The sequence below is a fragment of the Salmo trutta genome, unplaced genomic scaffold (genome assembly GCF_901001165.1).
Source record: "Salmo trutta unplaced genomic scaffold, fSalTru1.1, whole genome shotgun sequence".
NCBI classification, from domain to species: domain Eukaryota; kingdom Metazoa; phylum Chordata; class Actinopteri; order Salmoniformes; family Salmonidae; genus Salmo; species Salmo trutta.
Window position 1 is genome coordinate 1,695,718 of NW_021823195.1, and position 27,710 is coordinate 1,723,427.

At 51.3% G+C, this 27,710-nt stretch overlaps 1 protein-coding gene across 1 annotated transcript; it reads right to left on the minus strand.

The window, feature by feature from the left end:
- Positions 1–339: 339 nt before the first annotated feature.
- Positions 340–27,710, minus strand: LOC115189603 (rho-related BTB domain-containing protein 1). Its single transcript, XM_029748218.1, has 11 exons — positions 27,377–27,710; positions 21,961–22,156; positions 20,250–20,353; positions 16,321–16,506; positions 14,408–14,816; positions 13,649–14,198; positions 13,092–13,210; positions 7,080–7,230; positions 2,376–2,464; positions 1,043–1,148; positions 340–682 (listed from the first exon to the last, which is right to left on the minus strand). Exons 2-11 carry the CDS (start codon positions 22,138–22,140, stop codon positions 513–515), a joined length of 2,064 nt encoding a protein of 687 aa, XP_029604078.1. The 5' UTR covers positions 22,141–22,156; positions 27,377–27,710; the 3' UTR covers positions 340–512.

The following is a 27,710-nucleotide window of genomic DNA, read 5'->3' on the forward strand; positions in this document are numbered from 1 at the left end:
CATCAAGAGAAGAAGGGTAGGACCTGACAGTGCATCAAGAGAAGAAGGGTAGGACCTGACAGTGCATCAAGAGAAGAAGGGTAGGACCTGACAGTGCATCATCAAAAGAAGAAGGGTAGGACCTGACAGTGCATCAAGAGAAGAAGGGTAGGACCTGACAGTGTATCATCAAGAGAAGAAGGGTAGGACCTGACAGTGTATCAAGAGAAGAAGGGTAGGACCTGACAGTGCATCATCAAGAGAAGAAGGGTAGGACCTGACAGTGCATCAAGAGATGAGGGTAGGACCTGACAGTGCATCAAGAGAAGAGGGTAGGACCTGACAGTGCATCGTCAGATAGTTATTTTCTGTCTTAATGCTCAGATGATATAACAGTAAAACATCGGTACAGCGTGTGTTGTTGGGACCTCTTTGCGGGGTGCAGGGTTAGAAGCTGAAGCACGAGGACAGGAGGCAGGAGGCAGATTCCCTGGGCGGTTTGGGGCTGGGCCAGACGCTCCTCAGACCTCCTCTCAGGCCACGGCAGGGGAGGTACTCCAGAAGCACCAACGTCGTCTGCTGTGGTGTTTGTTGAGAACCACGTCCTCTTTCTCCCTCTCCTTCTTCACACGCTGGTAGTGGTCCTCCTCCTTCAGGTACCACACCGGGGGCCAGCGGTGCTTCTCAAAATATTCTTGGTTCTCTGGGAGGGAAACACAACATCGACAGACCATCAGACAACATGTAGCGTAGCGACCACAGACTGGGTAGTACAGAACACAGGTGGCAAACTCATTCCATAGAAGGTTTTCACTCGTCCCTTGGACTTGATTGATCCATTAAGGTCACTGGTTAGTTAGGAAGTCCCCTCACCTTGTTTTATAGGTCTTCATTAATCACAAATTGAAAGGAAATAACAAAACCAGCAGACAGTCAATGATGCCTTACTATCTGACAGGAAACACATTAATAAAAGTTCAAAACCATATTGTTCAGTGTTCAGCTTTCATTGATTGTGATGGCCGGTTGTGTGCTGATCAGAACCAATGGACAATTAACTCACCTGCAGATTTGGCCTTGATCTCTTTGCGATAGATGGCACAGACGTTGTTGTAGTGAGTGCAGATGTGATGTAAGCACCAAGCTGCTAACTGGTTAGCATTATGGAACTGGAAGAAAAACAAAGGAAAATACATTTAAAAACGGTAGAACAATCACCCCCAAATGTAAACGGTAGAACAATCACCCCCAATGTAAACGGTAGAACAATCATCCCCAAATGTAAACAGTAGAACAATCATCCCCAAATGTAAACCGCAGAACAATCATCCTATATTTAAACCGCAGAACAATCATCCTAGGTGAGTACCTCTCTGTCTATATCCTGTCCTAGTAAACCAACCTGAGCCAGTTCCAGATAGGTGAGTACCTCTCCGTCTATATCCTGTTCTAGTAAACCAACCTGAGCCAGTTCCAGATAGGTGATTACATCTCTGTTTATATCCTGTTCTAGTAAACCAACCTGAGCCAGATAGGTGAGTACCTCTCTGTCTATATCCTGTTCTAGTAAACCAACCTGAGCCAGTTCCAGATAGGTGAGTACCTCTCCGTCTATATCCTGTTCTAGTAAACCAACCTGAGCCAGTTCCAGATAGGTGATTACATCTCTGTTTATATCCTGTTCTAGTAAACCAACCTGAGCCAGATAGGTGAGTACCTCTCTGTCTATATTCTGTTCTAGTAAACCAACCTAAGCCAGATAGGTGAGTACCTCTCCGTCTATATCGTGTTCTAGTAAACCAACCTGAACCAGTTCCAGATAGGTGAGTACCTCTCTGTCTATATCCTGTCCTAGTAAACCAACCTGAGCCAGTTCCAGATAGGTGAGTACCTCTGTCTATATCCTGTTCTAGTAAACCAACCTGAGCCAGTTCCAGATAGGTGAGTACCTCTCCGTCTATATCCTGTTCTAGTAAACCAACCTGAGCCAGATAGGTGAGTACCTCTCTGTCTATATCCTGTTCTAGTAAACCAACCTGAGCCAGTTCCAGATAGGTGAGTACCTCTCTGTCTATATCCTGTTCTAGTAAACCAACCTGAGCCAGTTCCAGATAGGTGAGTACCTCTCTGTCTATATCCTGTTCTAGTAAACCAACCTGAGCCAGTTCCAGATAGGTGAGTACCTCTCTGTCTATATCCTGTCCTAGTAAACCAACCTGAGCCAGTTCCAGATAGGTGAGTACCTCTCTGTATATATCCTCTTCTAGTAATCCAACCTGAGCCAGTTCCAGATAGGTGAGTACCTCTCCGTCTATATCCTGTTCTAGTAAACCAACCTGAGCCAGTTACAGATAGGTGAGTACCTCTCTGTCTATATCCTGTTCTAGTAAACCAACCTGAGCCAGTTCCAGATAGGTGAGTACCTCTCCGTCTATATCCTGTCCATCTTTGGAGGCTTTCACCAGCTCACTCACAGCATAGTGTTCTGTGGAGCAGACAGAAGAAACATCTTCAGACAAACGTTTATAATAAAACTATACAGAGTTTCAGAACCCGAGTTGAAATCAATATTCTTTAGATGATGCTTCACGGTCACAAGGCACCCAAGAAAAACAATACAGAAGGGCTTAAAAAAGGTTTCACTCCAGCAGTATGCAATCCCAGCTAACGCAGCACTGTACTTACAGTTTTAATACTGTAGTAATACCGTAACTACAAATGAGACAGGTTCAAATACACGTCTGAATCTCCCAATTGGTGCAGAGTCAGAGTACACAAAGTACACAGAGCGAGGAGAAAAAGGACCCTGCTCCTCAGCCAGTGTCCCCTGATCGGCCCTGCTCCTCAGCCAGTGTCCCCTGATCGGCCCTGCTCCTCAGCCAGTGTCCCCTGATCGACCCTGCTCCTCAGCCAGTGTCCCCTGATCGACCCTGCTCCTCAGCCAGTGTCCCCTGATCGACCCTGCTCCTCAGCCAGTGTCCCCTGACCCTGCTCCTCAGCCAGTGTCCCCTGATCGGCCCCGCTCCTCAGCCAGTGTCCCCTGATCGACCCTGCTCCTCAGCCAGTGTCCCCTGATCGGCCCTGCTCCTCAGCCAGTGTCCCCTGATCGGCCCTGCTCCTCAGCCAGTGTCCCCTGATCGACCCTGCTCCTCAGCCAGTGTCCTGATCGACACTGCTCCTCAGCCAGTGTCCTGATCGACCCTGCTCCTCAGCCAGTGTCCCCTGATCGACCCTGCTCCTCAGCCAGTGTCCTGATCGGCCCTGCTCCTCAGCCAGTGTCCCCTGATCGACCCTGCTCCTCAGCCAGTGTCCTGATCGGCCCTGCTCCTCAGCCAGTGTGTCCTGATCGGCCCTGCTCCTCAGCCAGTGTCCCCTGATCGGCCCTGCTCCTCAGCCAGTGTCCCCTGATCGACCCTGCTCCTCAGCCAGTGTCCTGATCGACACTGCTCCTCAGCCAGTGTCCTGATCGGCCCTGCTCCTCAGCCAGTGTCCTGATCGGCCCTGCTCCTCAGCCAGTGTCCCCTGATCGACCCTGCTCTTCAGCCAGTGTCCTGATCGACCCTGCTCCTCAGCCAGTGTGTCCTGATCGACCCTGCTCCTCAGCCAGTGTGTCCTGATCGACCCTGCTCCTCAGCCAGTGTCCTGATCGGCCTTGCTCCTCAGCCAGTGTGTCCTGATCGGCCCTGCTCCTCAGCCAGTGTCCTGATCGACCCTGCTCCTCAGCCAGTGTCCCCTGATCGACCCTGCTCCTCAGCCAGTGTCCTTATCGGCCCTGCTCCTCAGCCAGTGTCCCCTGATCGACCCTGCTCCTCAGCCAGTGTCCCCTGATCGACCCTGCTCCTCAGCCAGTGTTCTGATCGACCCTGCTCCTCAGCCAGTGTCCTGATCGACCCTGCTCCTCAGCCAGTGTCCCCTGATCGACCCTGCTCCTCAGCCAGTGTCCTGATCGGCCCTGCTCCTCAGCCAGTGTCCCCTGATCGACCCTGCTCCTCAGCCAGTGTCCCCTGATCGACCCTGTTCCTCAGCCAGTGTCCTGATCGACCCTGCTCCTCAGCCAGTGTCCTGATCGACCCTGCTCCTCAGCAAGTGTCCCCTGATCGACCTTGCTCCTCAGCCAGTGTCCCCTGATCGACCCTGCTCCTCAGCCAATGTCCCCTGATCGACCCTGCTCCTCAGCCAGTGTCCCCTGATCGGCCCTGCTCCTCAGCCAGTGTCCTGATCGGCCCTGCTCCTCAGCCAGTGTCCCCTGATCGGCCCTGCTCCTCAGCCAGTGTCCGCTGATCGACCCTGCTCCTCAGCCAGTGTCCTGATCGGCCCTGCTCCTCAGCCAGTGTCCTGATCGGCCCTGCTCCTCAGCCAGTGTCCTGATCGGCCCTGCTCCTCAGCCAGTGTCCTGATCGACCCTGCTCCTCAGCCAGTGTCCCCTGATCGACCCTGCTCCTCAGCCAGTGTCCTGATCGGCCCTGCTCCTCAGCCAGTGTCCTGATCGGCCCTGCTCCTCAGCCAGTGTCCTGATCGGCCCTGCTCCTCAGCCAGTGTCCTGATCGACCCTGCTCCTCAGCCAGTGTCCCCTGATCGACCCTGCTCCTCAGCCAGTGTCCTGATCGACCCTGCTCCTCAGCCAGTGTCCCCTGATCAACCCTGCTCCTCAGCCAGTGTCCTGATCAGCCCTGCTCCTCAGCCAGTGTCCTGATCAGCCCTTCTCCTCAGCCAGTGTGTCCTGATCGACCCTGTTCCTCAGCCAGTGTCCTGATCGACCCTGTTCCTCAGCCAGTGTCCTGATCGGCCCTGCTCCTCAGCCAGTGTCCTGATCAACCCTGTTCCTCAGCCAGTGTCCTGATCGAACCTGTTCCTCAGCCAGTGGATTTAGACGCTATGAATTTATAAATGACCCAGACTGCACTGAGCACATTCACACATTGGAGTCAATTTAGGAACACCCCCTTAGAGAGTTGGGAACATGGGAGTTCTGCATTGTGATGCACGGCAGCCATGTTATCTCCCCATTGACATTACATGGGGATATTGAATGCTAAGCCCAAATCTCGAAACAGATGGTTCTGGGCAGAGCAGACAGTCTGGGGAGACAGTCTGTTAACCAGGGTTAGGGTCAGTCTGGGGAGACAGTCTGTTAACCAGGGTTACGGTCAGTCTGGGGAGACAGTCTGTTAACCAGGGTTAGGGTCAGTCTGGGGAGACAGTCTGGGGAGACAGTCTGTTAACCAGGGTTACGGTCAGTCTGGGGAGACAGTCTGTTAACCAGGGTTATGGTCAGTCTGGGGAGACAGTCTGTTAACCAGGGTTATGGTCAGTCTGGGGAGACAGTCTGGGGAGACAGTCTGTTAACCAGGGTTAGGGTCAGTCTGGGGAGACAGTCTGTTAACCAGGGTTACGGTCAGTCTGGGGAGACAGTCTGTTAACCAGGGTTAGGGTCAGTCTGGGGAGACAGTCTGTTAACCAGGGTTAGGGTCAGTCTGGGGAGACAGTCTGTTAACCAGGGTTACGGTCAGTCTGGGGAGACAGTCTATTAACCAGGGTTACGGTCAGTCTGGGGAGACAGTCTGTTAACCAGGGTTAGGGTCAGTCTGGGGAGACAGTCTGTTAACCAGGGTTATGGTCAGTCTGGGGAGACAGTCTGGGGAGACAGTCTGTTAACCAGGGTTATGGTCAGTCTGGGGAGACAGTCTGGGGAGACAGTCTGTTAACCAGGGTTATGGTCAGTCTGGGGAGACAGTCTGGGGAGACAGTCTGTTAACCAGGGTTACGGTCAGTCTGGGGAGACAGTCTGTTAACCAGGGTTACGGTCAGTCTGGGGAGACAGTCTGTTAACCAGGGTTACGGTCAGTCTGGGGAGACAGTCTGTTAACCAGGGTTACGGTCAGTCTGGGGAGACAGTCTGTTAACCAGGTTTATGGTCAGTCTGGGGAGACAGTCTGGGGAGACAGTCTGTTAACCAGGGTTACGGTCAGTCTGGGGAGACAGTCTGTTAACCAGGGTTACGGTCAGTCTGGGGAGACAGTCTGTTAACCAGGGTTACGGTCAGTCTGGGGAGACAGTCTGGGGAGACAGTCTGTTAACCAGGGTTATGGTCAGTCTGGGGAGACAGTCTGTTAACCAGGGTTACGGTCAGTCTGGGGAGACAGTCTGGGGAGACAGTCTGTTAACCAGGGTTACGGTCAGTCTGGGGAGACAGTCTGGGGAGACAGTCTGTTAACCAGGGTTATGGTCAGTCTGGGGAGACAGTCTGTTAACCAGGGTTACGGTCAGTCTGTGGAGACAGTCTGTTAACCAGAGTTATGGTCAGTCTGGGGAGACAGTCTGTTAACCAGGGTTACGGTCAGTTTGGGGAGACAGTCTGTTAATCAGGGTTATGGTCAGTCTGGGGAGACAGTCTGTTAACCAGGGTTATGGTCAGTACCTGTCAGAGCGATCAGTCTGGGGAGACAGTCTGTTAACCAGAGTTATGGTCAGTCTGGGGAGACAGTCTGTTAACCAGGGTTACGGTCAGTCTGGGGACTGGGGAAACAGTCTGTTAACCAGGGTTATTGTCAGTCTGGGGAGACAGTCTGTTAACCAGGGTTACGGTCAGTCTGGGGAGACAGTCTGGGGAGACAGTCTGTTACCAGGGTTATGGTCAGTACCTGTCAGAGCGGTCAGTCTGGGGAGACAGTCTGTTAACCAGGGTTATGGTCAGTCTGGGGAGACAGTCTGTTAATCAGCGTTATGGTCAGTACCTGTCAGAGCGGTCAGTCTGGGGAGACAGTCTGGGGAGACAGTCTGTTAACCAGGGTTATGGTCAGTCTGGGGAGACAGTCTGTTAACCAGGGTTATGGTCAGTCTGGGGAGACAGTCTGTTAACCAGGGTTACGGTCAGTACCTGTCAGAGCGGTCAGTCTGGGGAGACAGTCTGTTAACCAGGGTTATGGTCAGTCTGGGGAGACAGTCTGTTAACCAGGGTTACGGTCAGTCTGGGGAGACAGTCTGTTAACCAGGGTTACGGTCAGTACCTGTCAGAGCGGTCAGTCTGGGGAGACAGTCTGTTAACCAGGGTTATGGTCAGTCTGGGGAGTCAGTCTGTTAACCAGGGTTATGGTCAGTACCTGTCAGAGCGGTCAGTCTTGGGAGACAGAGTCTGTCAGCCAGGGCCGTCAGCTCCATAGGGTCCAGCTCTGCCATGGGACAAAGCTGATTGGTGTAGAGATACTCCAGAACAGCCTGCATACACACCCTGCTGGTGCCTGGGAACGAGACCTAAACACACAGACACACACAGACACACACAGACACACACAGACACACACAGACACACACAGACACACACACAGACAGACACACAGACAGACACACACACACAGATACACACACACAGACACACACACAGACACACACAGGAAAGAACAGAGACAAATCATTTGACAACATCTAAATGTCCTGTTTCACTGTCAGTAAAGACTAGCAGTAGAGACTACAGAGGGTCTGTAGACTAGCAGTAGAGACTACAGAGGGTCTGTAAAGACTAGCAGTAGAGACCACAGAGGGTCTGTAAAGACTAGCAGTAGAGACTAGCAGTAGAGACTACAGAGGGTCTGTAAAGACTAGCAGTAGAGACTACAGAGGGTCTGTAAAGACTAGCAGTAGAGACTACAGAGGGTCAGTAGAGACTAGCAGTAGAGACTACAGAGGCTCTGTGAAGACTAGCAGTAGAGACTACAGAGGCTCTGTAAAGACTAGCAGTAGAGACTACAGAGACTCTGTAAAGACTAGCAGTAGAGACTACAGAGGCTCTGTAAAGACTAGCAGTAGAGACTACAGAGGGTCTGTAAAGACTAGCAGTAGAGACTAGCAGTAGAGACTACAGAGGCTCTGTAAAGACTAGCAGTAGAGACTACAGAGGGTCAGTAGAGACTACCGGTAGAGACTACAGAGGCTCTGTAGAGACTAGCAGTAGAGACTACAGAGGCTCTGTAGAAACTAGCAGTAGAGACTACAGAGGCTCTGTAGAGACTAGCAGTAGAAACTACAGAGGGTCTGTAGAAACTAGCAGTAGAGACTACAGAGGGTCTGTAAAGACTAGCAGTAGAGACTACAGAGGCTCTGTAAAGACTAGCAGTAGAGCCTACAGAGGGTCTGTAAAGACTAGCAGTAGAGACTACAGAGGCTCTGTAAAGACTAGCAGTAGAGACTACAGAGGGTCTGTAGAGACTAGCAGTAGAGACTACAGAGGGTCTGTAGAAACTAGCAGTAGAGACTACAGGTCTGTAAAGACTAGCAGTAGAGACTAGCAGTAGAGACTACAGAGGCTCTGTAGAGACTAGCAGTAGAGACTACAGAGGCTCTGTAGAGACTAGCAGTAGAGACTACAGAGACTCTGTAGAGACTATCAGTAGAGACTACAGAGGCTCTGTAGAGACTAGGATACCGGGTTGTAGCTAGCTACCACACTAAAATAAAGACGTCCCCATGGTCAAAGAGAGAGGTGGTGTTAGCCTGTTAGCCTGCTAGCCTGCTGGTCTGCCTGTCTGAGAGCAGTGAAACAGAACAGGCAGGACTCTGTGTTCAGAGAGAGGTAGTGTTAGCCTGTTAGCCTGTTGGTCTGCCTGCCTGAGAGCAGTGAAACAGAACAGGACTCTGTGTTCAGAGAGAGGTAGTGTTAGCCTGTTAGCCTGTTAGCCTGAGAGCAGTGTAACAGAACAGGACTCTGTGTTCAGAGAGCGGTAGTGTTAGCCTGTTAGCCTGAGAGCAGTGTAACAGAACAGGACTCTGTGTTCAGAGAGAGGTAGTGTTAGCCTGTTAGCCTGAGAGCCTGTTCAGAGAGAGGTAGATGATGTCCTTGTCCTAACAGCTATTTAAAGATCTCTGAATGACGTCTATTTTTACTTGTTACTCTGATGAAACTGTCATGTAGCTGTTCTTACTGCCACCTGGGGTTTAATCAATGAACTGGAGACAACATCCCCTATTCCCTATGGATCCTGGTCAACATCCCCTATTACCTATGGATCCTGGTCAACATCCCCTATTCCCTATGGATCCTGGTCAACATCCCCTATTCCCTATGGGTCCTGGTCAACATCCCCTATTCCCTATGGATCCTGGTCAACATCCCATATTCCCTATGGATCCTGGTCAACATCCCCTATTACCTATGGATGCTGGTTAACATCCCCTATTCCCTATGGATCCTGGTCAACATCCCCTATTCCCGATGGATCCTGGTCAACATCCCCTATTCCCTATGGATCCTGGACAACATCCCATATAATCCTATGGATCCTGGACAACATCCCATATTCCCTACGGATCCTGGTCAACATCCCATATTCCCTATGGATCCTGGACAACATCCCATATTCCCTTTGGATCCTGGTCAACATCCCCTATTCCCTATGGATCCTGGTCAACATCCCCTATTCCCTATGGATCCTGGTCAACATCCCATATTCCCTATGGATCCTGGTCAACTGGAGACAACATCCCCTATTCCCTATGGATCCTGGTCAACATCCCCTATGGATCCTGGTCAACTGGAGACAACATCCCATATTCCCTATGGATCCTGGTCAACATCACCTATTCCCTATGGATCCTGGACAACAACCCATATTCCCTATGGATCCTGGTCAACTGGAGACAACATCCCCTATTCCCTATGGATCCTGGTCAACATCCAATATTCCCTATGGATCCTGGTCAACTGAAGACAACATCCCCTATTCCCTATGGATCCTGGTCAACTGGAGACAACATCCCCTATTCCCAATGGATCCTGGTCAACATCCAATATTCCCTATGGATCCTGGTCAACATCCCCTATTCCCTATGGATCCTGGACAACATCCCATATTCCCTTTGGATCCTGGTCAACATCCCCTAATCCCTATGGATCCTGGTCAACATCCCCTATTCCCTATGGATCCTGGTCAACATCCCCTATTCCCTATGGATCCTGGTCAACATCCCATATTCCCTATGGATCCTGGTCAACATCCCCTATTCCCTATGGATCCTGGTCAACATCCCCTATTCCCTATGGATCCTGGACAACATCCCGTATTCCCTATGGATCCTGGTCAACTGGAGACAACATCCCCTATGGATCCTGGTCAACATCCCCTATGGATCCTGGTCAACTGGAGACAACATCCCCTATTCCCTATGGATCCTGGTCAACATCCAATATTCCCTATGGATCCTGGTCAACATCCCCTATTCCCTATGGATCCTGGTCAACTGAAGACAACATCCCCTATTCCCTATGGACCCTGGTCAACATCCCCTACTCCCTATGGATCCTGGTCAACATCCCCTATTCCCTATGGATCCTGGTCAACATCCCCTATTCCCTATGGATCCTGGTCAACATCCCCTATTCCCTATGGATCCTGGTCAACATCCTCTATTCTCTATGGATCCTGGTCAACATCCCATATTCCCTATGGATCCTGGTCAACATCCCCTATTCCCTATGGATCCTGGTCAACATCCCCTATTCCCTATGGATCCTGGTCAACATCCCCTATTCCCTATGGATCCTGGTCAACATCCCCTATTCCCTATGGATCCTGGTCATCATCCCCTATTCCCTATGGATCCTGGTCAACATCCCCTATTCCCTATGGATCCTGGTCAACATCCCCTATTCCCTATGGATCCTGGTCAACATCCCCTATTCCCTATGGATCCTGGTCAACATCCCCTATTCCCTATGGATCCTGGACAACATCCCCTATTCCCTATGGATCCTGGACAACATCCCATATAATCCTATGGATCCTGGACAACATCCCATATTCCCTACGGATCCTGGTCAACATCCAATATTCCCTATGGATCCTGGTCAACTGAAGACAACATCCCCTATTCCCTATGGATCCTGGTCAACTGGAGACAACATCCCCTATTCCCAATGGATCCTGGTCAACATCCAATATTCCCTATGGATCCTGGTCAACATCCCCTATTCCCTATGGATCCTGGTCAACATCCCCTATTCCCTATGGATCCTGGACAACATCCCATATTCCCTTTGGATCCTGGTCAACATCCCCTATTCCCTATGGATCCTGGTCAACATCCCCTATTCCCTATGGATCCTGGTCAACATCCCCTATTCCCTATGGATCCTGGACAACATCCCCTATTCCCTATGGATCCTGGTCAACTGGAGACAACATCCCCTATTCCCTATGGATCCTGGTCAACATCCCCTATGGATCCTGGTCAACTGGAGACAACATCCCCTATTCCCTATGGATCCTGGTCAACATCCAATATTCCCTATGGATCCTGGTCAACATCCCCTATTCCCTATGGATCCTGGTCAACTGAAGACAACATCCCCTATTCCCTATGGACCCTGGTCAACATCCCCTATTCCCTATGGATCCTGGTCAACATCCCCTATTCCCTATGGATCCTGGTCAACATCCCCTATTCCCTATGGATCCTGGTCCACATCCCCTATTCCCTATGGATCCTGGTCAACATCCCCTATTCCCTATGGATCTTGGTCAACTGGAGACATCCCCTATTCCCTATGGATCCTGGTCAACATCCCCTATTCCCTATGGATCCTGGTCAACTGAAGACAACATCCCCTATTCCCTATGGACCCTGGTCAACATCCCCTATTCCCTATGGATCCTGGTCAACATCCCCTATTCCCTATGGATCCTGGTCAACATCCCCTATTCCTTATGGATCCTGGTCCACATCCCCTATTCCCTATGGATCCTGGTCAACATCCTCTATTCCCTATGGATCTTGGTCAACTGGAGACATCCCCTATTCCCTATGGATCCTGGTCAACATCCCCTATTCCCTATGGATCCTGGTCAACATCCCCTATTCCCTATGGATCCTGGTCAACATCCCCTATTCCCTATGGATCCTGGTCATCATCCCCTATTCCCTATGGATCCTGGTCAACATCCCCTATTCCCTATGGATCCTGGTCAACATCCCCTATTCCCTATGGATCCTGGTCAACATCCCCTATTCCCTATGGATCCTGGTCAACATCCCCTATTCCCTATGGATCCTGGTCAACTGGAGACAACATCCCCTATTCCCTATGGATCCTGGTCAATTGGAGACAACATCCATTCCCTATATTATCTATGGATCCTGGTATTCCCTATGGATCCTGGTCAGGTCTGTGCCTTTCCAAATCATGTCCAATCAATTGAATTTACCACAGGTGGACTCCAATCAAGTTGTAGAAACATCTCAAGGATGATCAATGGAAACAGGATACACCTGAGCTCAATTTCGAGTTTCATAGCAAAGGGTCTGAATAGTTATGTAAATAAGGTATTTCTATATTTAATTTTGTATAAATGTGCAATAAAATAAATTAAAAATATTATTTTCGCTTTGTCATTATAGGGTATTGGTCAGCGAATGCTCTGAGTTCTGGTAATCCGTCTGAATGTTAACCTGTTTAAAGGTCTTACTCACATCGGCTACGAAGAGCGTGATCACACAGTTGTCGGGAACAGCTGGTGCTCTCATGCATGGTTCAGCGTTACTTTCCTCAAAGTGAGCATAGAAGGTATTTTGCTTGTCTGGTAGGCGTCACTGGACAGCTCGCGGCTGGGTTTCCCCTTTGTAATCCGTGATACTTTGCAAACCCTGCCACATCCAACAAGCGTCAGAGCCGGTGTAGTAGGATTCGATTTTAGTCCTCTATTTACGCTTTGGCTGTTTGATGGTTCGTAGCGGGATTTCTTTTAAGCGTCTAGGTTAGTGTCCCGCTCCTTGAAAGCGGCAGCTCTAGCCTTAAGCTCAGTGTGCATGTTGCCAGTAATCCATGGCTTCTGGTTGGGATATCTACATACTGTCACCGTGGGGATGACTTCGTCGATGTAATTATTAATGAAGCCAGTGGCTGATGTGTTAAACTCCTCACTGGTACTTCCTGTTTTAGTGTTTCCTTGCAAGTAAAAGACCCTGGTAAAAAGTAGTTTACTACATAGGGAATAGGGTGCCATTTGGCACGAACATAACCCTAACCCAGACTGTGCTGTAGACTCGTTAACTCTCCATGAAGGATCCACCCAACACAGCAGCCTAACCCCAACACTAGATATTACTCTGTGCTGTAGACTCACCTCGTTGTTAGCACTCTCCATGAAGGACCCTCCGAACACAGCAGCCATCCAATCACAGGAGGAGATGAGCAGAGGTCTGTGAGCATTGATGGTTCCATCCTCCAACCTGAAGGTGACGTCTGAGACAGAGACATTATAACAACAACCTGAAGGTGACGTCTGAGACATTATAACACCAACCTGAAGGTGACGTCTGAGACATTATAACACCAACCTGAAGGTGACGTCTGAGACATTATAACACCAACCTGAAGGTGACGTCTGAGACATTATAACACCAACCTGAAGGTGACGTCTGAGACATTATAACACCAACCTGAAGGTGACGTCTGAGACGTTATAACAACAACCTGAAGGTGACGTCTGAGACATTATAACAACAACCTGAAGGTGACATGTGCCCCGGAGAAACACATTAAACAGAACACATCACATCAACCCCATCCAAAGTTCCAGTCACATGATAACTTCCTAGTCAATACATTTGAAAAGCAACAGATAAATTCTCTCTCATCAAGAAAACAAAACACTTTGATCTATGATGCTGCATGGTTTACCTGTGAAGGTGTTCTTGTTGAGACACTCCTTGATGCGGTTGGATTTCCTGACGTGGAAGGCCTTGGTGATCTCCTGGTTCATGAAGCCCTCGCGGTTCATGATGTTCTCCACCATCATCCTCAGGTCAAACACCTCCAGGACCTCCGCGATCTGGGCGATCTTCATCAGATCCCGCTCCTCTTCATCCAGCTCCCCAGTGTAGAGGAACTTCAACACGGCACTGAACGGACCCAGCTGGATGGAGTAGTCCATCTTCACCACCGTCATGTGAGCCGGGGAGCCCGTCACGGGGTTGGTCACGCTCTCCTTGTGGATGCTGTAGAAGGCCTTGCTCCAGGAGGCCAAGGACAGCTTGGTGCGACGGTGCTTACCAGAGAAGCTCATCATCTTCAAGGTGCCGTCACTCTTCGAGGCCCTGAGGGAGCAGGGGGAGTGGTTGGGGAGCACAGCCACGTCCTCATCTGTGTCCAGACTAAGGGTCCTGAGGAGAGAGTCCCGGGCATGCCGCTCCGTCACCACCAGGCACTGGGACTCGTCACTGAAGTCCATCTGGAAACAATCACATTTATAACGTTTTTTTTTTTTTATGTGTCACAAAGTGCTCTACAGAAACCCAGCCGGAAACCACAGAGAGCAAGCAATGCAGAGGCAGAAGCACAGTGGCTAGGAATCAAAACCTAGAAGGAAGGAACCTAGAGAGGAACCTAGAGAGGAACCTAGAGAGGAACCTAGAGAGGAACCAGGCAAATAGACACTACCTGGAACAGGTCATAAAACTTGGAGGAGGAGGTGGAGAGGTAGATCTTGTGGGCGAAGATGTGGATGTGGTCCTGGAGGATGAACATGACGTCAGCACACAGAGGACTGTCCAATAAGAGGCCAGGACCCTCCCTGTTGTTGACGAAACACTCTGGAACCTTGATGAGAGGGGGCGGTGCTTTGGGCGGCAGGAAGGGCGCCTGGAGGAGGGGCTTCTGGACCTTCCGGAGGTGGGACTTCCAGAACTGCAGGTGTCGACGGGAGATGAGCGCTGCTCGAATGGCGTTGTCGAAGATGTCCTTGACGCCAAACTGGTCGAACACACTGGTCTCGTAGTAGGAGATGCCCAGCTCCTTGGCCACCTCCCGGCCAGTCTCTGGAGGAAGGATGTCTCCTGGCTTTATAGGCCTGGTGGGGAGGAAATAACAGCTATTCTCAATACGGAACAATACAAAGTAATTATTTTATTAAATCTATGTAAACCGGTTTGCTTAATAGAATAAAATGTCAGTAGTTACTGCACATAGAGTGTCAACTAAAACTAAAATGTATAGATCTAGTCAATCAAAACCAGCCACATGACGTAATGCTGATTCTATACCTGGCTAGTGGCCTCCTGGCCCTGTAATGCTGATTCTATACCTGGCTAGCGGCCTCCTGGCCCTGTAATGCTGATTCTATACCTGGCTAGTGGCCTCCTGGCCCTGTAATGCTGATTCTATACCTGGCTAGTGGCCTCCTGGCCCTGTAATGCTGATTCTATACCTGGCTAGCGGCCTCCTGGCCCTGTAATGCTGATTCTATACCTGGCTAGTGGCCTCCTGGCCCTGTAATGCTGATTCTATACCTGGCTAGTGGCCTCCTGGCCCTGTAATGCTGATTCTATACCTGGCTAGTGGCCTCCTGGCCCTGTAATGCTGATTCTATACCTGGCTAGCGGCCTCCTGGCCCCGTAATGCTGATTCTAAACCTGGCTAGCGGCCTCCTGGCCCCGTAATGCTGATTCTATACCTGGCTAGCGGCCTCCTGGCCCCGTAATGCTGATTCTATACCTGGCTAGCGGCCTCCTGGCCCCGTAATGCTGATTCTATACCTGGCTAGCGGCCTCCTGGCCCCGTAATGCTGATTCTATACCTGGCTAGCGGCCTCCTGGCCCCGTAATGCTGATTCTATACCTGGCTAGCGGCCTCCTGGCCCCGTAATGCTGATTCTATACCTGGCTAGCGGCCTCCTGGCCCCGTAATGCTGATTCTATACCTGGCTAGCGGCCTCCTGGCCCCGTAATGCTGATTCTATACCTGGCTAGCGGCCTCCTGGCCCCGTAATGCTGATTCTATACCTGGCTAGCGGCCTCCTGGCCCGTAATGCTGATTCTATACCTGGCTAGCGGCCTCCTGGCCCCGTAATGCTGATTCTATACCTGGCTAGCGGCCTCCTGGCCCCGTAATGCTGATTCTATACCTGGCTAGCGGCCTCCTGGCCCCGTAATGCTGATTCTATACCTGGCTAGCGGCCTCCTGGCCCCGTAATGCTGATTCTATACCTGGCTAGCGGCCTCCTGGCCCCGTAATGCTGATTCTATACCTGGCTAGCGGCCTCCTGGCCCCGTAATGCTGATTCTATACCTGGCTAGCGGCCTCCTGGCCCCGTAATGCTGATTCTATACCTGGCTAGCGGCCCCCTGGCCCCGTAATGCTGATTCTATACCTGGCTAGCGGCCTCCTGGCCCCGTAATGCTGATTCTATACCTGGCTAGCGGCCTCCTGGCCCCGTAATGCTGATTCTATACCTGGCTAGCGGCCTCCTGGCCCCGTAATGCTGATTCTATACCTGGCTAGAGGCCTCCTGGCCCTGTAATGCTGATTCTATACCTGGCTAGCGGCCTCCTGGCCCTGTAATGCTGATTCTATACCTGGCTAGTGGCCTCCTGGCCCTGTTGACGGCCTCCAGATCAGCATAACGCAGGTCCAGCTGACAACCCACCAGGATGACAGGCGTCCTGGGACAAAAGTGTTTGATCTCCATGTGCCACATGGTCTTGACGTGATGCAGAGAGTTGGGGTTGGCGATGGAGAAACACAGCACAACCACGTCAGACCTGTAGAGAACAGACGGGAACCAGAGACACACAGCAGACAATCAGAGGCAGAGAGACACACCAGACAATCAGAGGCAGAGAGACACACCAGACAATCAGAGGCAGAGAGACACACCAGACAATCAGAGGCAGAGAGACACACCAGACAATCAGAGGCAGAGAGACACACCAGACAATCAGAGGCAGAGAGACACACCAGACAATCAGAGGCAGAGAGACACACCAGACAATCAGAGGCAGAGAGACACACCAGATAATCAGAGGCAGAGAGACACGCCAGACAATCAGAGGCAGAGAGACACCAGACAATCAGAGGCAGAGAGACACACCAGATAATCAGAGGCAGAGAGACACAGCAGACAATCAGAGGCAGAGAGACACACCAGATAATCAGAGACACACCAGATAATCAGAGGCAGAGAGACACACCAGATAATCAGAGGCAGAGAGACACAACAGATAATCAGAGGCAGAGAGACACACCAGACAATCAGAGGCAGAGAGACACACAGAAAGCTACTGTTTACAGGCCTCCTGGGCCGTATGCAGCGTTCCTCACTGTGTTCCCTGAATTCCTATCAGACCTTGGCAGATAATATTGTAGTTTTTGGTGACTTTAATATTCACATGGAAAAGTCCACAGACCCACTCCAAAAGGCTTTCGGAGACATCATCCACTCAGTGGGTTTTGTCCAACATGTCTCCGGATCTACTCACTGCCAGTCATACCCTAGATCTACTCACTGCCACAATCATACCCTGGATCTACTCACTGCCACAATCATACCCTGGACCTACTCACTGCCACAATCATACCCTGGATCTACTCACTGCCAGTCATACCCTGGACCTACTCACTGCCAGTCATACCCTGGATCTAGTCACTGCCAGTCATACCCTGGACCTACTCACTGCCACAGTCATACCCTGGACCTACTCACTGCCAGTCATACCCTGGATCTACTCACTGCCAGTCATACCCTGGACCTACTCACTGCCACAATCATACCCTGGATCTACTCACTGCCACAATCATACCCTGGATCTACTCACTGCCAGTCATACCCTGGACCTACTCACTGCCAGTCATACCCTGGATCTAGTCACTGCCAGTCATACCCTGGACCTACTCACTGCCACAGTCATACCCTGGACCTACTCACTGCCAGTCATACCCTGGATCTACTCACTGCCAGTCATACCCTGGACCTACTCACTGCCACAATCATACCCTGGTCCTACTCACTGCCACAATCATACCCTGGACCTACTCACTGCCAGTTATACCCTGGACCTACTCACTGCCAGTCATACCCTGGATCTACTCACTGCCACAATCATACCCTGGATCTACTCACTGCCACAATCATACCCTGGATCTACTCACTGCCACAATCATACCCTGGATCTACTCACTGCCAGTCTTACCCTGGATCTACTCACTGCCACAGTCATACCCTGGATCTACTCACTGCCAGTAATACCATGGATCTACTCACTGCCAGTCATACCCAGGATCTACTCACTGCCACAGTCATACCCTGGATCTACTCACTGCCACAATCATACCCTGGATCTACTCACTGCCAGTCATACCCTGGATCTACTCACTGCCAGTCATACCCTGGATCTACTCACTGCCACAATCATACCCTGGATCTACTCACTGCCAGTCATACCCTGGATCTACTCACTGCCACAATCATACCCTGGATCTACTCACTGCCAGTCATACCCTGGACCTACTCACTGCCAGTCATACCCTGGATCTACTCACTGCCAGTCATACCCTGGATCTACTCACTGCCAGTCATACCCTGGACCTACTCACTGCCACAATCATACCCTGGATCTACTCACTGCCACAATCATACTCTGGATCTACTCACTGCCAGTCATACCTTGGATCTACTCACTGCCACAATCATACCCTGGATCTACTCACTGCCAGTCATACCCTGGATCTACTCACTGCCAGTCATACCCTGGATCTACTCACTGCCAGTCATCCCCTGGACCTACTCACTGCCAGTCATACCCTGGATCTACTCACTGCCAGTCATACCCTGGATCTACTCACTGCCAGTCATCCCCTGGACCTACTCACTGCCAGTCATACCCTGGATCTACTCACTGCCAGTCATACCCTGGATCTACTCACTGCCAGTCATACCCTGGATCTACTCACTGCCAGTCATACCCTGGATCTACTCACTGCCAAGGACACAGTGTATTGTCGTGGCCAAGGCCTGCATTAAGATCATACTGTAGAAGGCCTATAATATATATACCCTATAGGGTTAGGGTTAGATACTATACTATACTAACCCTATAACCAAACAGGTACACAACACAACAACAGTACTAGGTACAGTTTGTCCTCTGGAGTATTTATGGCCAACTCATATTCTTGAGGTGTTGTTGAATATCGTGTTTTCACATCATAACACGATGTGCCAATGCCTTTAAGTACAACGATTTTAAGTCTTAAGACAGAAACTAAGGCAAACAAGTGATAACCAAGTCCCCTCTCACTCAAACCTGGGCTCAGGTGCCAAAAACAGAACTTAGAAATGGGGTCTAGAACCAGTACACCTTGATTAGACTCAGAAATCAATGTGTCAGGTAGTGAGCAGTTATAACAGAGGTTATAATGAATGATTAGAGGGGTGTGGGTTTAAACTGCCTTCTAGGTAAACAGACAGACAGATCAATGTGTCAGGTAGTGAGCAGTTATAACAGAGGTTATAATGAATGATTAGAGGGGTGTTGGTTTAAACTGCCTTCTAGATAGACAGATCAATGTGTCAGGTAGTGAGCAGTTATAACAGAGGTTATAATGAATGATTAGAGGGGTGTGGGTTTAAACTGCCTTCTAGGTAAACAGACAGATCAATGTGTCAGGTAGTGAGCAGTTATAACAGAGGTTATAATGAATGATTAGAGGGGTGTGGGTTTAAACTGTGTCAGGTAGTGAGCAGTTATAACAGAGGTTATAATGAATGATTAGAGGGGTCAGGGTTTAAACTGCCTTCTAGGTAAACAGACCGACCTGATGTCTCGCTGACATCAACAGAGATGTTACGCTGATGGCAGCTTGACAACGATCAATCCACCAATCAGTGAAACCTCTTCGGAGGCACCAGTCCCATTAAGACCGTCCGGGTGCATCATTTAAGGATCACACAGTCGGATATACTAAGATCGAGAGAACTAATTTACAGGAAGTCAAAACCAGATGAATATTTGAGTGTCCCCGAGGGCCAGAGAAGGGAATCTGGCATCGCACCAATAGGGTTAACATGTAATACGGCTCAGTAGACAGGATCACTACACTATGCATGCAGCCATCAGTCCATGCCAAACACATCAGGACTCACGTCTAGACTTCCCTGTGGCTCAGTTGGTAGAGCATGGTGTTTGCAATGCCAGGGTTGTGGGTTTGATTCCCACGGGGGGGCCAGTACAAAAAATGCATGAAATATATGCATTCATGAAATGTATGCATGTAAGTCGCTCTGGATAAGAGCGTCTGCTAAATGACCAAAATGTAATACAGTATTCTGTCTACAGGTTCTGACCATACAGTATTCTGTCCATACAGTATTCTGTCTATATAGTATTACTAGTGGAGCCCTATGGCCCATCATCTAACAGAGCTCCAGTAGAATGGCTGATCTTAGCCATTCCAGAAAAATACTCCTCAGCCCATCCCCAGTCTCAGCCCCATGTGTCAGTCTTACCTTCCGTATGCGAAGCGTCTGTCTTTATGATGATCTCCGAAGGTGTCCCACAGCCTGAGAGACACACTGACCTCATCCACCACGTCCCTGGAGCGCTCCAACACCTACAGAGAGACACATATTAGACCTCATCCATCACATCCCTGGAGCGCTCCATCACCTACAGAGAGACACATATTAGACCTCATCCATCACATCCCTGGAGCGCTCCAACACCTACAGAGAGACACATATTAGACCTCATCCACCACATCCCTGGAGCGATCCATCACCTACAGAGAGACACATATTAGACCTCATCCACCACATCCCTGGAGCGCTCCAACACCTACAGCAGGGGGTGAGCGATGACAGGGGGGGGTGAGAGATGACAGAGGGGGTGAGAGATGACAGGCAGGGGGTGAGCGATGACTGGCGGGGGTGAGAGATGACTGGCGGGGGTGAGAGATGACAGGCAGGGGGTGAGAGATGACAGGCAGGGGGTGAGCGATGACAGGCAGGGGGTGAGCGATGACAGGCAGGGGGTGAGCGATGACAGGGGGGGTGAGAGATGAAAGGCAGGGGGTGAGCGATGACAGGCAGGGGGGTGAGCGATGACAGGCGGGGGTGAGCGATGACAGGCAGGGGGTGAGCGATGACAGGGGGGGTGAGAGATGAAAGGCAGGGGGTGAGCGATGACAGGCAGGGGGGTGAGCGATGACAGGCGGGGGTGAGAGATGACAGGCAGGGGGGTGAGCGATGACAAGCGGAGGGGGTGAGCGATGACAGGCAGGGGGTGAGAGATGACAGGCAGGGGGTGAGAGATGACAGGCAGGGGGTGAGCGATGACAGGCAGGGGGTGAGCGATGACAGGGGGGGTGAGAGATGACAGGCAGGGGGGTGAGCGATGACAAGCAGAGGGGGTGAGCGATGACAGGCGGGGGGGTGAGCGATGACAGGCGGGGCTGAGCGATCAAGTAGGTCTTGAATTAGAGGGTGATGCCTTTAATTTACACACTGATTGAGTAGGTGAAGTTATGGAGATTGTTCTCCTGTTAGAGAGGCAGTTCTAGTAAAACATATACCGTACAGTTCCGGTATTCACGCAGTGATGAATAAATTGGTCAGATTTGTGTTGACGGCAGTATGTGGCGAGCTGCACTTGGTAATGAACTGAACACTATGCCAGTTTGGAGATAGCTGTGACATCATCGCTGAGTTCTGAAAGGGACAGGCTTCCTAACAAGGCTGTTTAATGACAGGTGGGGCTGTTTGACGACAGGTGGGGCTGTTTGACGACAGGTGGGGCTGTTTGACGACAGGTGGGGCTGTTTGACGACAGGTGGGGCTGTTTAACGACAGGGACAGGTGGGGCTGTTTAACGACAGGTGGGGCTGTTTAACGACAGGTGGGGCTGTTTGACGACAGGTGGGGCTGTTTGACGACAGGTGGGGCTGTTTGACGACAGGTGGGGCTGTTTAATGACAGGTGGGGCTGTTTGACGACAGGTGGGGCTGTTTGACGACAGGTGGGGCTGTTTGAAGACAGGTGGGGCTGTTTGACGACAGGTGGGGCTGTTTAACGACAGGTGGGGCTGTTTAATGACAGGTGGGGCTGTTTGATCTGCAGTGTAGAGAGACAGGTAATGGCAAACTCTGTACTGGTCTATAGCCCAGACCGTATGGACGTGTGTTGGGGTTAGGGGTCAGGGGTTAAGGGTTAAGTATTGTACCTCTTGACAGACTCGGTACTGGTCTATAGCCCAGACCGTAGGGACGTGTGTGGCCAGTAGCTGGTTCTGGTTCAGAGTGGTGTTGCAGGCCCGAGCGCAGATCAGCCGTGTCTTCCCTACGGCGTTGTCCCCCACCACTACACACTTAATGGTCTCAACATTGGGTCTCTCGTAGTCCATACTGCTGTTCAGGGCCCTGTGTGACAGGGAGAGAAAATAGGCTCAAATCGCAATGGATGATAATACAACGTCAGGTAGTAGATAGCCTGAACGACACAGACGAACAACTTAACGTAGGTACACATTTAAATTAAAGACTTAATTTTCACCCAGTTTATTCAACAACAACAAAAAAAACCCTGAAAGAGGTTCTAATAAGCAGCTATTCACATTCGTATTGCTATAGTGATGACAACAGGACAGTATTAACGCTGAGGTCCACTAATCTGTCTCTCCGCTGCTGCAGAACCACATCCAGAGGTCAGGGAATAGAGGGAGGAGGAAGAGGAGGAGGAGGAGGAGGAAACTGGCTCTAATCCGCAGCCCTGCATCCAAAACAAATCAGTTCAGCTCTTCAACAGAGTAGGGACTCTTGACCAAACAAGCTTTGTGTTTGTTTCAGCCGTTACACTACTGTTAAAATTTACACTTGTTGTTTAGTAGGGGCCAGCTGAAAGGACTGGGGTAAAGAGGGGCCAGCTGAAAGGGCTGGGGTAAAGAGGGGCCAGCTGAAAGGACTGGGGTAAAGAGGGGCCAGCTGAAAGGGCTGGGGTAAAGAGGGGCCAGCTGAAAGGGCTGGGGTAAAGAGGGGCCAGCTGAAAGGGCTGGGATAAAGAGGGGCCAGCTGAAAGGACTCGGGGGTAAAGAGGGGCCAGCTGAAAGGGCTGGTGTAAAGAGGGGCCAGCTGAAAGGACTGGGGTAAAGAGGGGCCAGCTGAAAGGGCTGGGGTAAAGAGGGGCCAGCTGAAAGGGCTGGGGTAAAGAGGGGCCAGCTGAAAGGGCTGGGGTAAAGAGGGGCCAGCTGAAAGGGCTGGGGTAAAGAGGGGCCAGCTGAAAAGGCTCGGGGTAAAGAGGGGCCAGCTGAAAGGGCTGGGTTAAAGAGGGGCCAGCTGAAAGGGCTGGGGTAAAGAGGGGCCAGCTGAAAGGACTGGGGTAAAGAGGGGCCAGCTGAAGGGCTAGGGGTAAAGAGGGGCCAGCTTAAAGGGCTGGGGTAAAGAGGGGGCCAGCTGAAAGGGGCTGGGGTAAAGAGGGGCCAGCTGAAAGGGCTGGGGTAAAGAAGGGGCCAGCTGAACAGGGCGGGGGTAAAGAGGGGCCAGCTGAAAGGGCTGGGGTAAAAGGTGGCAGCTGAAAGGGCGGGGGTAAAGAGGGGCCAGCTGAAAAGGGCTGGGTAAAGAGGGGGCCCAGCTGAAAGGACTGGGGGTAAAGAGGGGCCAGCTGAAAAGGGCGGGGGTAAAGAGGGGCCAGCTGAAAGGGCTGGGGTAAAGAGGGCCAGCTGAAAAGGGCTGGGGTAAAGAGGGGCCACTGAAAAGGGACTGGGGGTAAAGAGGGGCCAGCTGAAAGGGCGGGGGTAAAGAGGGGCCAGCTGAAAAGGGCTGGGGTAAAGAGGGGCCAGCTGAAAGGGCTGGGGGTAAAGAGGGGGCCAGCTGAAAAGGGCTGGGGGTAAGAGGGGCCAGCTGAAAGGGCTCGGGGTAAAGAGGGGCCAGCTGAAAGGCTGGGGTAAAGAGGGGCCAGCTGAAAGGGCTGGGTAAAGAGGGGCCAGCTGAAAGGGCTGGGGTAAGTGGGGCCAGCTGAAAGGGCTGGGGTAAAGAGGGGCCAGCTGAAAGGGCTGGGGTAAAGAGGGCCAGCTGAAAGGACTCGGGTAAAGAGGGCCAGCTGAAAGGGCTGGGGTAAAAAGGGCCAGCTGAAAGGGCTGGGGTAAAGAGGGCCAGCTGAAAGGACTGGTGTAAAGAGGGGCCAGCTGAAAGGGCTGGGGTAAAAAGGGCCAGCTGAAAGGGCTGGGGTAAAGAGGGGCCAGCTGAAGGGCTGGGGTAAAGAGGGGCCAGCTGAAAGGGCTGGGGTAAAGAGGGCCAGCTGAAAGGACTGGGTAAGAGGGCCAGCTGAAAGGGCTGGGTAAAGAGGGGCCAGCGAAGGGCTGGGGTAAGAGGGCCAGCTGAAAGGGCTGGGTAAAAGGGGCCAGCTGAAAGGGCTGGGGTAAAGAGGGGCCAGCTGAAAGGGCTGGGGTAAAGAGGGGCCAGCTGAAAGGGCTGGGGTGACGTGGTCTTCCTGTCTGGGTTGGCAACCCCCCTTGGGTTGTGCCATGGCGGAGATCTTTGTGGGCTATACTCGGCCTTGTCTTCGGACGGTAAGTTGGTGGTTGTAGACATCCCTCTAGTGGTGTGGGGGCTGTGCTTTGGCAAAGTGGGTGGGGTTATATCCTGCCTGTTTGGCCCTGTCCGGGGGTATCATCGGATGGGGCCACAGTGTCTTCTGATCCCTCCTGTCTCAGCCTCCAGTATTTATGCTGCAGTAGTTTATGTGTCGGGGGGCTAGGGTCAGTCTGTTACATCTGGAGTATTCTCTTGTCTTATCCGGTGTCCTGTGTGAATTTAAATATGCTCTCTCTAATTCTCTCTTTCTCTCTTTCTTTCTTTCTCTCGGAGGACCTGAGCCCTAGGACCATGCCTCGGGACTACCTGGCATGATGACTCCTTGCTGTCCCCAGTCCACCTGGCCATGCTGCTGCTCCAGTTTCAACTGTTCTGCCTGCGGCTACGGAACCCTGACCTGTTCACCGGACGTGCTTGTTGCACCCTCGACATCTACTATGATTATTATTATTTGACCATGCTGGTCATTTATGAACATTTTAACATCTTGACCATGATCTGTTATAATATCCACCCGGCACAGCCAGAAGAGGACTGGCCGCCCCTCATAGCCTGGTTCCTCTCTAGGTTTCTTCCTAGGTTTTTGGCCTTTCTAGGGAGTTTTTCTTAGGGAGTTTTTCCTAGCCACCGTGCTTCTTTCACATGCATTGCTTGCTGTTTGGGGTTTTAGAAAGGACTTGGGTAAAGAGGGGCCAGCTGAAAGGGCTGGGGTAAAGAGGGGCCAGCTGAAAGGGCTGGGGTAAAGAGGGGCCAGCTGAAAGGGCTGGGGTAAAGAGGGGCCAGCTGAAAGGACTGGGGTAAAGAGGGGCCAGCTGAAAGGGCTGGGGTAAAGAGGGGCCAGCTGAAAGGACTTGGGTAAAGAGGGGCCAGCTGAAAGGGCTGGGGTAAAGAGGGGCCAGCTGAAAGGGCTGGGGGAAAGAGGGGCCAGCTGAAAGGGCTGGTGTAAAGAGGGGCCAGCTGAAAGGACTGGGGTAAAGAGGGGCCAGCTGAAAGGGCTGGGGGAAAGAGGGGCCAGCTGAAAGGGCTGGTGTAAAGAGGGGCCAGCTGAAAGGGCTGGGGTAAAGAGGGGCCAGCTGAAAGGGCTGGGGGAAAGAGGGGCCAGCTGAAAGGGCTGGTGTAAAGAGGGGCCAGCTGAAAGGACTGGGGTAAAGAGGGGCCAGCTGAAAGGGCTGGGGGAAAGAGGGGCCAGCTGAAAGGGCTGGTGTAAAGAGGGGCCAGCTGAAAGGGCTGGGGTAAAGAGGGGCCAGCTGAAAGGACTCGGGGGTAAAGAGGGGCCAGGGCCTAGTCAACACCAGTAATGCTACTCTGAGAGGAGGAAACGGGCCTAGTCAACACCAGTGATGCTACTCTGAGAGGAGGAAACGGGCCTAGTCAACACCAGTAATGCTACTCTGAGAGGAGGAAACGGGCCTAGTCAACACCAGTGATGCTACTCTGAGAGGAGGAAACGGGCCTAGTCAACACCAGTGATGCTACTCTGAGAGGAGGAAACGGGCCTAGTCAACACCAGTGATGCTACTCTGAGAGGAGGAAACGGGCCTAGTCAACACCAGTAATGCTACTCTGAGAGGAGGAAACGGGCCCAGTCAACACCAGTGATGCTACTCTGAGAGGAGGAAACGGGCCTAGTCAACACCAGTAATGCTACTCTGAGAGGAGGAAACGGGCCCAGTCAACACCAGTGATGCTACTCTGAGAGGAGGAAACGGGCCCAGTCAACACCAGTAATGCTACTCTGAGAGGAGGAAACGGGCCCAGTCAACACCAGTGATGCTTACTTCTGGAAGAGGAGGAAACGGGCCCAGTCAACACCAGTGATGCTACTCTGGAAGAGGAGGAAACCGGGCCCAGTCAACACCAGTGATGCTACTCTGGAAGAGGAGGAACGGGCCCAGTCAACACCAGTGATGCTACTCTGGAAGAGGAGGAAACGGGCCCAGTCAACACCAGTGATGCTACTCTGGAAGAGGAGGAAACGGGCCCAGTCAACACCAGTGATGCTACTCTGGAAGAGGAGGAAACGGGCCCAGTCAACACCAGTGATGCTACTCTGGAAGAGGAGGAAACGGGCCCAGTCAACACCAGTGATGCTACTCTGAAAGTGGAGGAAACGGGCCTGAGTGTACCAGAGGTAGAGTATCACTGTACCCTGCCATTCCATTTACGACCCTGTGCATGTGACTAATAAACTAATCTAATTAGCTACAGACATGTTTTATAAATTACAACGTGGACTCGTTAATAATTCTAGAAGGTAGTTGATAGGAGTCTGCTGCTTGTCATAAATCAATCTGTGATGTCATTTATGTGCGCGTCAACAAAAAAGTCTTGAAATGTTTCCAAACCTCCACAATGTGTTGTTACAACCAGACAGCTGTAGTTTACTCTGAACGGACTCAATGATATCAATCAAATCACGTAACAAGAATAATATCATTGCATGGTATCATTTGTATCCACATTAAAATGAGTTAAAAAAGTGGCATCTCGACTCAACTACAGTGTAAAGTGCCAAGAACAGCTCTGTCCATGAAATAACACAGAGAGAGAAAGAGAGAGAGAGAGAGAGAGAGAGAGAGAGAGAGAGAGAGAGAGAGAGAGAGAGACAGAGAGAGAGAGAGAGAGAGAGAGAGAGAGAGAGAGAGACAGAGAGGACAGAGAGACAGACAGAGAGAGAGAGAGAGAGAGAGAGAGAGAGAGAGAGAGAGAGAGAGACAGAGAGAGAGAGAGAGAGAGAGAGAGAGAGGAGAGAGAGGACAGAGAGAGACAGAGAGAGAGACAGAGAGAAGAGACAGAGAGAGAGAGAGAGAGAGAGACAGAGAGAGAGGAAGAGAGAGGAGAGAGAGAGAGAGAGACGAGAGGACAGAGAGAGAGGACAGAGAGAGCGACAGAGAGGACAGAGAGACAGACAGAGAGAGAGAGAGAGCGAGAGAGAGAGAGAGAGACAGAGAGAGAGAGAGAGACAGAGACAGAGACAGAGAGAGAGAGAGAGAGAGAGAGGACAGACACCGTCCTGGTGTTTGTCCCAGATGCCATAACAGAAGCACCTACCGTTCTCTAAGGGCTGAGTGACTGTGAATCTGGTCAAACCCAAAACTACAGTCAGGAGTTCACAGTAAGATTCAATAATTGCAGGTAGCTCGATGGCTACTGTGCAAAATAAGAACCGCTTGCCGCTAGCTTTGGCAAATACTGCAAGATCATTTCCTAACTGGTATCACCGCCCAGCTTGTTGAGCGTTAAATCCTTTTTCCTCCCTTCCTCAATGTAACAATAACCACCACTATGCATCTAGCTGGGTTGTTCACGGGCTGCCTTCAGAAGTACTCTGTCCGTCCCCATCCGAAAGCACTACCGGGGGAAAGAAATAATCTGCAGCCACACA

Excerpts from the sequence above, each read along its gene's own strand:
- LOC115189603 (XM_029748218.1), bottom strand. The coding sequence starts at position 22,140 with ATGGACTACGAGAGACCCAATGTTGAGACCATTAAGTGTGTAGTGGTG. Across the intron at positions 16,507-20,249 it reads AGACGCTTCGCATACGGAAG|GTCTGACGTGGTTGTGCTGT; the intron begins GTAAGACTGACA and ends TGTTCTCTACAG. Across the intron at positions 7,231-13,091 it reads TGGAGAGTGCTAACAACGAG|GTCTCGTTCCCAGGCACCAG; the intron begins GTGAGTCTACAG and ends CTGTGTGTTTAG.